The 13,627-nt window shown below is 43.3% G+C and overlaps 1 protein-coding gene across 1 annotated transcript in view; it reads right to left on the bottom strand.

Annotated features, from left to right (window-relative positions):
• LOC135503704 (uncharacterized) overlaps positions 1-13,627 on the bottom strand; it is a 31,644-nt gene that overhangs the window by 16,468 nt on the left and 1,549 nt on the right. The window contains exons 5-22 of the mRNA XM_064921854.1: positions 13,478-13,536; positions 13,346-13,400; positions 12,596-12,754; positions 12,352-12,469; positions 12,171-12,221; positions 11,992-12,069; positions 11,854-11,910; positions 11,702-11,761; positions 11,550-11,605; positions 11,242-11,341; positions 11,013-11,156; positions 10,828-10,928; positions 9,832-10,549; positions 9,381-9,588; positions 6,011-6,057; positions 1,486-1,612; positions 1,030-1,189; positions 371-635 (exon numbers count right to left, since the gene is read on the bottom strand). Of these exons, the coding sequence (XP_064777926.1) occupies positions 371-635; positions 1,030-1,189; positions 1,486-1,612; positions 6,011-6,057; positions 9,381-9,588; positions 9,832-10,549; positions 10,828-10,928; positions 11,013-11,156; positions 11,242-11,341; positions 11,550-11,605; positions 11,702-11,761; positions 11,854-11,910; positions 11,992-12,069; positions 12,171-12,221; positions 12,352-12,469; positions 12,596-12,754; positions 13,346-13,400; positions 13,478-13,536 (2,563 nt within the window). The remainder of the gene's footprint in view (positions 1-370; positions 636-1,029; positions 1,190-1,485; positions 1,613-6,010; positions 6,058-9,380; positions 9,589-9,831; positions 10,550-10,827; positions 10,929-11,012; positions 11,157-11,241; positions 11,342-11,549; positions 11,606-11,701; positions 11,762-11,853; positions 11,911-11,991; positions 12,070-12,170; positions 12,222-12,351; positions 12,470-12,595; positions 12,755-13,345; positions 13,401-13,477; positions 13,537-13,627) is intronic.

The raw sequence follows: 13,627 nt of genomic DNA, 5'->3' as shown, positions 1-13,627 counted from the left end.
ACTGGAGTCTCCCTCTCTGAGCCTAATGGTCTTTGCCAGGGCTCACTCCAGGATCCCCTGCTCCATTCTAACCCCCCCCCCTGCCTTTCTAACCATCAGCCAACCCGTGCCCCTCACAGCCAGCAGACAAGCACCACTCACTCTGTTCCTGGGTATGGGAGGGGGTGTTTGTGTAGGAAACCATGGCTTTGGAAGGATGTGTACACCTTAAATGGGTAAAATAACTTGCTTATGTTTCTGTCTCTGCCCATTTAGAATAGTGTGTGAGTGTTCTTATTTTAACTACAATGATTTGGGAATCACTTAAGTATTTAATCATAAAAGAGGCTATCCTCATTAAAAAAAAAAAAAGTATTCAGTCCTAACTTACCTTATCTGAGCCTGTTATTAAAACAGTCGGTAGATCTCGAGAATGGAAACTCCCACAATGCTCAAGATCACACCCAATATCTGTTGGTTGTAATGCGTTGCTCCTCCCACGATCTTCTGGTTCAGAGGCTTTACTAACAGCACTGTCTCCTGGGTTTGATGGCTGACTTCTCCCACAGTCTCCAGGCGGCAATGCTTGGCCACTCCCACAGTCGCGGGCCTCTGACTGACAGTAGTCACGGCAACTGGGATCCTCCGATCTGAGACTGATCAAACACATCAACACACTGTTCTTCATCCATAATCAACAGTTAAATCTCTCCAAAATCATATCAAACACAATTGTAACCCGTATATCAGCTTGAATATTTGTGATAACTTCCACTGCTTCCTGCTCTGTGAAATACCACCGCCTCCTCATTCTAAACCCGGAGCGGTGGGCCTTTCCGAACAAACTTTATGCAATCTTCTGACAGTTCCCGCTTCCTCCTAAGAACATACTGAGTGCCCTTGTATATTATTGGGGCGCTGGTGTGTGACCATGTAAACACTGGCATCCCTGCACAGTCTCACCTTAGCCTCGCTCTTCAGTGTGGGGTTGTTAATCTAAACACATGCAATATCCTCTTCCTGTAAAAGAGAGAGAATATAAACACTGACCCTGCTACATTCTCCTCAGTGTGAGCGGCAGCGTGACTGACACAGGCAGACTGAGGGGGTGTTTCCGGTGGGACGGTAAGAGGAGGTGCACACTCGTACTGGAGGAAGACTTGTGATGGGGACACTGGGGGCGTTTGTGTCTCTGACACTGGGATGAAACCTACGAGAGGGAGGAACCAACACAGACAGGGAGGTCCCAGTCACACTAACAACATGTTGTAGGCAGAGTAGCAGACGTGTGAAAACAAAACACATGAAACAAGCAGATGGGCAGGAGATAGGAGCAGAAATGACATGCAAATGAATGGTAGCACTGTATGACCTGCCATAAGGAAATGGAAGAAATGGGAGTTGCACATGAGCATTTTGCTGCACCTACAGTATTATACCTGCTGTAAACTGTGTATGTGACGAATACACTGGATTTTGATTTGAAGACGACAGTGGATCTATTACCTAAAAATGCAGGTGCAGGACCATTACTGCTGGTACTGTTGTGCTTTTGGTCTGGGACAAAGTCAGGACATTGGACTTGGCTTGGTTTGTTGTCCTCAGTGCAGGGTGGCTCTGAATCATCACAGCTCTGACAGAGAAAAACAACATCTCCCATTAATCCATTCATGAACTATGATGTGTCATCCACGCTCATCATCTCCTAGTCCCTACCTATGTTTAGTGTTTCATGGGGCTGTTAGCCGTATCAGACCTAGCCTATTTAGACATTTAAAATACATTTAAAAAGCGAGAGAGAACGCATCAATGGATTTTTCTGACATGCCGGCAATGAGAGATTCAGTGTCATGTGTTCAGTATTCACTAAGCAGAAGGGAAAAACAATAAGCTGTAGAACAGAACACATTCACCCTCTTATCTTTGCTCATAAGTAATCCAGAGTGCACATTTCATTGAGGAATGGCTTCCTGAGTCCTGAGTCCAGACACAGTACAGTAACAGTGTATGCTGGTAAATGTCATGACAAACATGGCTAACGTGGCTAGAGGATGCTGGGAACGCGAGGCTAATAGACCCATCCCTCACAAGGGAGGAAGTAGACTGTTTAGCATTCTCCTAGGAACAAGAGGGATATTTTGACCAGGCCTCAGTAAGATGAAAGTACTTATGTTCTTATTGTCTAATTGTTTTTATAGAATTAAAAAGCAGATTGTCCACACCCAGGAACAGCAAATGTGAGCTAGAACAAAACCTTGAAAAATGATTTATTTTCAGTTTGAAATACTTATAACATAACTGGAGTTGATCGGCCCCTTTGTAAGGACATGGCCTTTTATTTTCCATAATCACATTGAGCCAATGAGCCAGGAGAACCGTGTGCCATTCTCTGATAAGAAAAACAAGACCCAACACTGACTAAATTAAATCACTGTCCTGTTATGGCCTTCACAAAACACAATGTCTAGATAGGCCAACTTTCTACAACTGGAGCTGTGATGAACCACTCATAGACAACACAAAATGCACCCGGATCTCCTGTCAAACATACCACAATAAACAGACAAACGATTTGTCATAAAAGTTAATAACAAGCCGTTATAAATCTCTAGTGCATTGTCAAACATCAGAGAATGCTGCTATTTCCATTAGTGTGAGGGTTTAGTGAGTTCAGGTTCAGTACCGAAGGTCTCCTCCTTATCAAGCCTGCGTATTTACTCCTAGACACTTCTATATCTGCACATGATGAAGGAGATGACGTGGAGAGAACACTTTCAAACATTGTTTTTATTTATTAACATAATTTATTAACTATCATCTAAAGAACAGTCACACAGTGACAAATGAAGGCTGTCCAGACAGACTGCTGTACTGTGGCTGGTCAACATTGCAAGGGTTTTGACACACTGTAAATGTTTACACTAAATATTATTAAGTAACTTGTTCCACTGTTGGTTTACTCAACTTTTCGGTCAAATCGTTACCTGAACTTAAAAATATGTGTGGCCCAAACTTAGCTGCAACATTAGAAAACGTAGGCAAAAATTCAGTCAACTTAAAACAATGTTTGCTTAAATTGTCTCATATGTTCAAGTATAAATTATTATTTGGGTGGTGTAGCAGGAAGATCGGAATGCCTTGAACCAAGAGGTTGTGAGTTCAACTTCCAGGTGAGGACATGTTGAACAACAATTACCATACAAATGAACATACACACTGTAATCATGTATGTCAACGTGTGTCAAATATGTATGTTGAAAACATTGTACTGTATGTTAACAGCACTCTGTGTGTAACTAGTTCTATAGACTTTTTTAAGGTAAGATGCCCAAATAATAATTTTTAGTTGAATGAGCATATGGGAAAGTTAAGCACACATATTTTCCAGTTGATCAAGTTGATCAAAGTTTTCTCAAGTTAGAGCTTGGTTTGGACCAAGTTTGGACCAACTATTTTTTTGTTGTTGTTCAAGTAACACTTGGACCGAAAAGTTGAGTAAACCAAAAATATTGTGGACCCAGTAACTTAATAACAATTTATTGAAATAACTAGATTTGTGGGTGTTGTTTGATTATTTATTTTTTTACAGTGCAACACTGCAATTTAGAAGCAATGTCCTGGGCTGAGATAGTTTCTGGGAGTCCGCAGTGAGAGTCAATTTCAAAGCAAACAGAGTCAAGGGGGCCAAGCTGAGCTGCAGGAGTCTAAACAGAGAGACAATGAGATGAATATTGCAGTGTAATTGAATCACTCTGATTATTTCCTGCCGGGCCCGGGAGTACATCCACGCCTGCAAGGATCTGTCCACTGGACACACAGGGCCTCTCAGCCTCTCTCTCCCCTGACCAGAGCTATTTTTGGGAACCTCCAGCCTGTCCCCTTTAGCAGGCAGGTCCCTGAGGGCCACAGAGTTACCTCACGGCAAGGCAGAGGGCTGGCCTCGCTGCTCCCTCATGATAAAGTGAGCTGAGCAGAGCGTTCGCCCCGACCCCCTTCTCCCCTGTTACGTAAGCCCTCTGCTTGTTGCCAGATTTGTTTAAAATTTGGTTGTGTAAAGCACAGGGAGTACAGAACCGGCAGAGGAAGTGGTGGTTACACAGCCACCATCCCAGATAACAGGATATGGAGGGAGTGTGAGAAAGATGAGAGATGGACGGGAAAAGATAGAGGGGGAGGCAAGTGAGCTTGTTCAAAATACCAATGCCATTTAGGCGATCATGGCTATATACAGTATCGCAATAAAACAAAAAAATCATTAGCATCTGCTGGTCATGCATAGAATCCCAGTATGTGCAACTTCCAACCAAGTCTTGTAATTATTGTTCTCCCTTAGCAAACTATTGCTATCTTCCCAATAAGTGACAGCCTATAGACCCTCATCAGAGATATGCATATTCCAACAAAGTCATAATAACCCCAAAGTGATGATGAACAGTGTAAATGTTTACATGGCTGTCAACTCGATGCACATAGCCAACGATACTAATGATAACGTGCAATGTTATGCATGCAGCTGCAGACTCTCTAATCTCTAAACAAATGAAATGTGCGTACAGTACATCATGTCTACCTGTCCACAGAGCAGAGAATAGATCAATAGCTGTACCTGTAACCTCCTGTGAGAGATACCACCTTCACTGCTTAGCTCCACATTAACTCCACATAAAACACCCGACAGAACATTCCCTCAGTCAAACTGTAATTCCCAGATTTTTTTCACAGAAAACCTAGCTATCCCTGGCTGTCTCTTTTCCTTTCCCCGTCTTTTTTTCCAGCACCAGCCTCTCTTTCACTCCTGGGAGCTTTGACCATTTAAGGAGAAGGCTCTGTGTGCCTCTCTGGGCTGCTGTGTATGTGTACAGCTTTTCTCTGAGGCTGCCGCTCCCCTCAGCCCTGACTGATCACATCTCCTGAATTACACTCCAACTCTGAGCTCCAACTCTGAGCTCGTACTCTGCCTGTGAGCGCCAAGTTGCTCTTTTTTCCTCTCTGTGATCATTCTGTGGGGGCAGAGGTCTGACCAGGGAAGGGTAGAGTTTGGACGTGTGTGTGTTTGATCAAAACACCTTATAACTCAAACTATCATTCCTCCATCCCCCACCAGATTGGAGTCTAGGACACGGTTTAGGGTGTAAACAGTGTTCCAAGCAGTCACATAAACTCAAGAAATGAAGGGTGGGTGGGTAGCTCCTACTGAGCACCTAAAATAAAACACACAGACATACACGCACATACCTACTCATGTACACATCTGCATCCTCTGTTTTCTAGATACAGAGGCACACAGACTAAAAAAGCTCTCATGATAAGCTTCTCAAATGTTATGGATCATCTGAGGTGATACACTTTTTTACAGGTCATTAATAGACCATAAGAGACAGTATGAGAAACAGGGGATACTACACATCACATAAAGAAAATGGAAGTTGGAACCAGTAACAGCAGACACATTATGGAACCTGTTTCCATTTTAAATCAGATCACAACAAAGAGAAAAGGCCTTCTGTTAGTGTGTGATTATTAAATGATCCAATAATGACACAGCTAGCCTGTATCTCACTGTTCTGGGAGCAGCGGTACAGTTTGCTCTAATATGGGCTGACAGGCCTCTGCTACAGTGTGAGGATAATTGTTTATCTCAGGTTTGGGTGTTTGAAGCCCAGAAAGGATTAGAGAGGAAAGGAGAAAGGGCTGTAGAAAACATTCTAGATATTCCTCTCGTATTTTACTCAATTAGATCAAAAAGCAAAGTTCCATTCAGAGGCACAGGCTGTCAGCACATGTGGGATCATGCTACTGAACAGATACAGAGAACAAAGAGCCTAGTCATACAGGTTATAAGACAAACATAGTAATGATTCAGGCAGTGAACTGTCACTACAACAGGAAATACATGACATCGATCAGAATTGTAGGCAAAGTGGGAAGACGTGTAGTAAAATATGAACTTGCAAACAATATTTCTTCTTCGTTACATTAGCCTATACAACACCAAAAGTACCAACAAAAAAATTATATACATATATCTTACCTTGCTGCCACTGTTGCTGCCTCCTCCAGTTCGTGAATAAATGGCACCTGTTTGAACCAAACCAGAGAAAGTGAGAAGGGCTCAATTTGCATCTTACTGGTACTGTACTGTATGTATGTAAATTAATGCCACTAAATTGAGGAGTATTCCTCTGAGGATGACGCACCGATTGAGCTGTCTGTCTAATTGGTGGACCGGACAGTATTTCAGAAAGTCCTCTACCTCACCCCCTACCTCCATTTCTAGGGGCAACAATAACCTGGCAACCAGTTTCATGGGACGCTTGATCCTCTGGTTGAAAGCACTTGGCCCACGGCAGGCCTATTGTGTCATATCCTTTTGAACCTCTCCTGAAAGACAGTGTCGTTCCGTCATTGCGAACAAGCATAAATCTAAATTACACCAATGCTACATGCTACTTGAAGCATCCTTATCAATGGAAACATCCTCATGGCTTTCAGATGTAATTACAGGGGGAAATAGAATGATCACAAGGATCTATAATTCATTCATACTGGGGTCAGTGGCAGGTTGAGAAAAGAAACCACATCACAGCTATCCAACTCCAACAGTGGACAGACAGGAAAACATCCGTTTGCACTTCACGTTGGCAAAACATCTTGGAAGCACTTCATTCTTGTCTAGTATTTATTTTACAACGTCGCCACCGAGAGCTCTCAGGCTCAGAAAAGCATAAATGGTCATAAGAGCCATTTTGCTTCTGACTATAGTAGAATTGTCACATTTGCTCCTGCCACTGCTGATTTCAGCAAAATAATTTCAATATCTTGTTACATGTGTATGTGAATTGAGTCAATCTCTTGATAGTGACATACACCTGCTCCACAACTCTTTACTCGAGTCCTATAGGTATTGCTCATGTAAAAATCCATAAACATCTGTACAAGTGATACTGTACACAATGATAGGGCCTACAGTACAGTATGTACAATATTGCTTTAGTTTACCGTACTACTAAATACACATGTTTTGGCACAAAATGTTCAGTATGAACAAAACATACTTGAATTCTAGTTAATATCTTCTAATAAACACAAGCCCGTATTAAACTGCCCTGGTTGGTATGAAACTAATGTGCAGGGGATATAAAATTGCTTTTAGGGTTTTACGGGTAAATCGGAGTAGAGGGCCTTAGTAGAATGTTGATAACAAGGTAAACAGACAAAGACTACTATCCTACCAGCTTATTTCATGAGATGTTACAATAGGTGTGTTGGAATACTGGCCTTTTACTAACACCTTAACAGGCCTACATTTGCAAAGTTTATTCCAAATATCCTGTTTGCAATAGGGGGCAGTATTTTCACGTCCAGATGAAAAGCGTGCTCAAAGTAAACCGCCTGCTACTCAGGCACAGAAGATAGGATATGCATATACTTACTAGATTTGGATAGAAAACACTAACGTTTCTAAAACTGTTAAAATAATGTCTGTGAGTAAAACAGAACTGATTTGACAGGCAAAACCCAGAGGACAAACCATCCAGGAAATGTTTTTTGTTGAGTTCACTGTGTTTTCAATTCGTTTTCTATGGGAACCTAGATTTCTGTGGCACTTGGTTGCAGTTCCTATTGCTTCCACTAGATGTCAACAGTCTTTAGAAATTGGTTGATGTTTTTCTTTAGAGAAATGAAGAAGTATGGCTATTCAGAACGAGGGTCCAGCCTAGTATACTCTTGTTTGGGGCGTGCGACCTGAAGCTCGCTCCACTTTCATTTTAGCCGCAATTGAACACAGTGTATTCCGTCTTAAATGTTATTGTTTATTTACATTTTAATATACCTAAAGTTGGATAAGGAAAGTTGTTTGAAATGTTTGGACCAAGATTACAGGTAATTTATTAGATAAATGGTTGTCATGTTGAGCGAGTTGGAACCGGTGTTTTTCTGAATCAAACGCACCAAATGAATGGACATTTTGGGGATATAACGATGGAATTAATCTAACAAAAAGACCATTTGTGATGTTTATGGGACATATTGGAGTGCCAACAGAAGAAGATCTTCAAAGGTAAGGCATTAATTATATCTTTATTTCTGAGTTTTGTGTCGCGCCTGGCGGGTTTGTTTGATGGGGTGCTGTCCTCAGATAATAGCATGGTTTGCTTTTGCTGTAAAGCCTTTTTGAAATCTGATGGTGGCTGGATTAACAAGAAGTTAAGCTGTATTTTGGTGTATTGCACTTGTGATTGTATGAAAGTTAAATATTTTGAAAATCTATTTTGAATTTCGCTCTCTGCAATTTCACCGGATGCTGTCGAAACGTAGCCGTAGAAGGATATCTTAATTTCCATGCGGGGAGGGCTGGAGGTTTTGGATGGATTGCATTTGATTTTGAATACCAAGCTAGAGCCGATGCTGGCATCCAGAGCTCCTTTTAGTTCCTTCTAAAGTGAAAGGCGCCAGGAGTCACATCAATGGGGTAAGATGACTAACAGCCCACATTCAGAGGTATTACATTAGCCTGGTGCTGGCTTTCAGTCGTCCACATATCACATATCCCACCTGCGTTGCCTGCAGTACCTACATGCAGTATGTGCCATATTTTATGGGTTTGTGAGAATGCCTGCCAGGTGAGAATACGTAAGGTAAGTGTCATAATGTTATTTGAGCATCAGCGGATCCTTCTGGCATATTGCTGTTCTCATGGCAGATGCTTCATTTGTTAAGCAAATAGAAGACTTCTCATCACCACAAAATAGCCTGGCAGAACAGGTGCAAGGGTCAGGTGATTAACTACACTGTACTGTAGAACTAATGTAGTGATCTGATCGCCAACACACTAACAAACACTGACCAGTAGGCCTGTTCATAACAAACAACTTCTCAAGATTTTCTAAACTCATCAACTTGAATGAGGCTGTGACTTTGCATAGATGGACTCTCCTCATGGAGGTCACATGAGCATGGCTCCCTTTGGTGTGAACCAAACAGAGCTGGTCTTCCCTCTAGCTGTGAGAGCAAACCACACCAAATGTTCACTGTTTACATCCTGGTGTTTCTACTGAGGGGCTTCCTCTATTCCTCCCCAGATAATAAGGCTTGGGCTCCTGAGACACAGAAAAAAAGGGCAAGGCCCATGGTGGTCACAGTAAACCCTTCATGATGAGTGACACTCACCAAGGGGCCTTCAGGCTCTCTACGCCAGCTGCTTTGTGTACGTTACAGTCTGCTGGGTCTATTTCAGTAACATCCCCAGCGATTACTAATAAAAAGGAATGTGGCTAACAAATTTGTTTCCCTCTGTGTTTCTCCTCTTACAGTAGAGTAGGCTAATTAATACTGCTACAGTCAGTGACATACAAATGCTGTGTTTGCCCTGTATTTCAGTAGTAGTAGTCTCATCATACCGCTTATAAGGGGCCATCGAGACTTGCTGTAGCTTTCGGTCACAGGCTCTGGTGGAGAGGGGTTCCTGAATCTGTCTCTGCCTATAGCTTCAACATCAGGCTGGGCTGTCTGCCCTACAGGACCTGGAGGAGAGGGGTTCCTGGATCTGTCTCTGCCTATAGCTTCAACATCAGGCTGGGCAGTATGCCCTACAGGACCTGGCAACTTCTGAACAGAAGAGAGAAAGGAAATGCAAATGAAACGGCTGTAAATAACTTTTAAGAGTTTTACAGGAGGAAAACAAACACAGCCTAGTAGATCATTGGTAATCATTGCAAAAGCAGACATGTGAGCATATATGTGGGGTTGCATATTCAAAATGCACATTAATGAAAATTCTAAACTTTCACTGTCAGTGCTTATTTGAGCTCACTAATCTTGTAATACACAGAAAAGACTATGCAAACTGACCTGAGGTTTGGCTGTGATCCTGGCCTCCAGGGAACTGAGCTGACCCTCTGTGTCCGCTGCTCTGGTCAGAGCTTCCTCCATCTTCTGAGTGATGCTCTCCATCCTCTCCTTGACCTGGCTGACCCTTCGCTGACTCTCCCTAACCAGCTCAGCTGCCTCCAGGGCACTGCTGACCATGGCCTCCATCCTCCTGAGGGTCACCAGCAGACCCTCTGAGGTCACAAACTGGCCTGCTACCTTCTCTGATCTACCTGGGTCCTCCACAGGGTCTGTAGCCACAGCCACGTCCTTACGCTCCTTTGATGCCTCCTCCCCAGTCCAGCCAGGTTCCTCTCTCACCGTGTTGGTCTCCTTGTCCTTGTGAAGAACTCCCACCCTGTCCTGAATGTTTTTGTGCTCAGCTACGCCCTCCTGGGCAGTTCTAAGAGCAGCCTCAAGGTGGCATACCTGTTCCCTAATCTTTGTGATGGTGTCCTCTGCCTGTTGAAGCTTGGACTCTGTCTCAGTGAGGACCTGGCTGGGCTGGGTCAGGGTGTCTTCCGGCTTGGCCTTGGTCCTACTCCCCTCCACCTTAAGGGTTCTCCACCAGTTCACCACAGCTGCCTTCTTGGCCTGGGGCTTCTGCTTCTGCTCCTGCTGCTCCCGTAGCCTCCGCTGTTCTGCCACCTTCTCCTCTCTCTCCTCCCACAGAGTCGTCTGCAGCTCCAGTTCCTTCAGTCTGGAAGAACAGCCTGGACTTTATAAACAACTCACTCACACATTGTTACATCTTGAAGCAACCGAGGATCCTAAAACTGCCCTTATCTCTAACATCTTAGACAGAAAGCCAGTAACTACTACGGATGACATAATAGTAGTCCATATAATTGCTCTGGCAAGTAGCAACACGGGGCTTTTTTATTATCAGAATGGGTTTCAATAAATAGCAATCATTGTCGTACTTTTATTATGTCAGTAATCACAACAGAAGAGAGAAGGGGATAAAAACTCACATACACATTAACCAGCTGCTGCTTGATGCTAGGCTGTGGCTGTGGCTGTTGGCTGTGGGGATATGGCCTCTCCAGGGTCTCAACAGCACAACCACCAACAGAATCCTGAGTGATTGAACAGACATTAGACCCTCAAAACCCTTCCGACAGTGTTAGTATTTATGTGTGTGTGTGTGTGTGAGTTCTCACTCTCTCTGGGTAGTGTGCGTGGAGAAGGTGGGCCAGCTCAGCAGACTTGATCCTGTGAATTATGTTTTGGATATCATCCCTCTGAGTGTGAGAGGTCACAACCCCACATACCGGACCAGTCATCTCCTCCAGAACCCCACGTTGCTGAGGGAAATACATTGTTATAATAAACCTATAGTAACGCGATAGGGCTTTTGATAACCAACTGCAGAACTAAAGCCGTTGTCACCTGCTGAATGTCCTGGATCTCAGCATGCAGAGAGCGGTGGTTAGGAACACCTCCACTCCTTCCCTGGAAACCTGGTGGACTGCTACAGTACATGTCAAACCTATGAATTACAGCAGCACACCACCAGGTTAAACACACTGACCCCACTGACCCCTAGCTTGTCCCATTGTGATGATGTCACTCACATACATTCTCAGTCAGGAATGAGCTCCAACAAATATGTCACCTGAACAGCTGTTGGGTGAGATGTTGGTAACAAAAACAATGACGAGTAGCATATGGACATAGAAATGATTGACAGCACTTACCTCAAAAGAGCTTGCTGGGAATGCTCTGATAAATGCATAAACTCTGACTGTAGCCCCTTCAATTACAGGGAAAAAACAATCAGAGCTACTTTCTGCTAGTGCACAGGCATAACTACAGGAACTTGAAATGATGAATGTTAATATGAAGATACCTCAATGATTCTGTGGTTCTCCAGATGAGAGTTCTTCAGCTTATCCATCAATATGTCTTTCTGGAAAGGAACAGAAAAAATAGAGAAATCAACCAATGCAGTCATTGTAAAACAGAGAATGAACCCTCTGTGTGAAGGTATGGTATACTAACCTTAATGAGTTCCCTGTCTCTTACAGTCAGCATGACAAGGGTCTCTTCAAGTTCCTCCTGCAAAACAAATGAGAGAATCTCCATTACTGCACTCTTATCTCAGTGACAGACAGAGATGTTCTGGCCAACAGTTCTTACCCTCATCTCAGCATTAACCTTCCTCAATTTGTTGAGACAATCTTCAGAACAAGTCCCCTCGAGTGTGAGTTGTTCATTCTGCAGATATGAAAGGGATTTTGTCACACATATAGTGGACAGTTTGTGGCATGACAAACATTGTACATACATTATAAAATAATAATAAAGATCAAAGTTACCTTGTCTTCAAGCACTTTAATGTGTGCTTTCAGACAGTCACATTCTTTGCTCTAAAATTGAAAAAAGGTACAATGTACATGGAAATGTATACATTCCAATAAAATCATCCACACTCTGGCCTAAGCCATTTGTATGTAATTTCCTTATATGTCATTTCCTGCTAAGAGCTGAGTGCAGTACCAGTTTGCAGCTGCTAGCCTGGGCTTGGCTGGCTCTCTCCTTTGCCTCCTTCAGGGCTCTCCTGGCCTCCTCCAGCTCCTCTACAAGGGACCTGGTTCTCCTTGCTGACCGCTGGGCACTGAGGATGTCACACAGACAGTTTTACAACAGTAAATCATCAGAACTACCACGCCTTGCAATAATGAATCCATATAATGTTCCACCATATCAAAACAACATATTGCTCCATCTTCACAGACAGTACCTGGTCAGCTTGGCACTTAGTTCAGTGATCTCCACCGTGAGCTGCAGGTTGGTGTCCTCACCCTGAGATACAGTCCTCAACAGGCTGTTGTTCTGCTTACTCATTCTGCGGTGCGCATGCTTCAACTCAGACACAGTGGCCAGCAACTCCCTGGAGTCACTAGAGCCAAAGGAGGAGTCAGATTTATAGCATTAATACATTTACATTTTAAATTGTAGTATTTTAGCAGACACTCTTATCCAGAGTGACTTATTCAGACTTACAGTGCATTAATCTTGAGATAGAGGGACAACCACTTATCACAGTGGGACAACCACATATCACAGTGGGACAACCACTTATCACAGTGGGACAACCACATATCACAGGCATAGAAAGTACAATTTTCCTCAATAATATAGCTGTCAGTAGAGTCAGAGCTAGAAGGTGTGTGTGTGTCTTTTTTTTATTGGCGGGGGGGGGGGAGGAGGATAATTATTTAAGATACTGTTTGAAGAGGCAGGTTTTCAGATGTTTTCGGAAGATGGGCAGGGACTCTGCTGTCCTAGCTTCAGGGGGCAGCTAGTTCCACCACTGGGGTGCCAGGACAGAGAAGTGATGTGACTGGGCTGAGTGGGAGATTTCCTCCCGTAGGGGTGGGAGGGCCAATGCGAGCTTCAACTGGAAGCCAGTTGAATACAGTAGAATACAGAAGTAGTACTGCATAGAAAGAGTCAAATCATGAGTGACTGAGAAAGCTGAATAACTTACCAATGACACTGTTCTCTCTCTGAGAAGGCAGTTTCGGGACCTGAGAAATCCATCCCTGAAAGAACAACACAATCAGTGCTGCACTGTAATCTGAGGCAGATTTCCAGGCTGCCTACAAAAGTAAAACCTTACCATTTATAGACACTTTACAAGGGTTTTCCCCTGAAATATGTTTGTCGTCCTCATGCATGCTGAAAGATACAAACAATCATTAGTCTCCAATTATAGGTACACAGCAGATTAGCAAGATTAACCAATGTTTTATCAAAAATAAATCACACA

This window comes from Oncorhynchus masou, chromosome 2 (assembly GCF_036934945.1).
Source record: "Oncorhynchus masou masou isolate Uvic2021 chromosome 2, UVic_Omas_1.1, whole genome shotgun sequence".
In the NCBI taxonomy this organism is placed as follows: domain Eukaryota; kingdom Metazoa; phylum Chordata; class Actinopteri; order Salmoniformes; family Salmonidae; genus Oncorhynchus; species Oncorhynchus masou.
The sequence above is the reverse complement of the archived record's forward strand: the minus strand, read 5'-3'. Positions and strand labels throughout refer to the sequence as shown.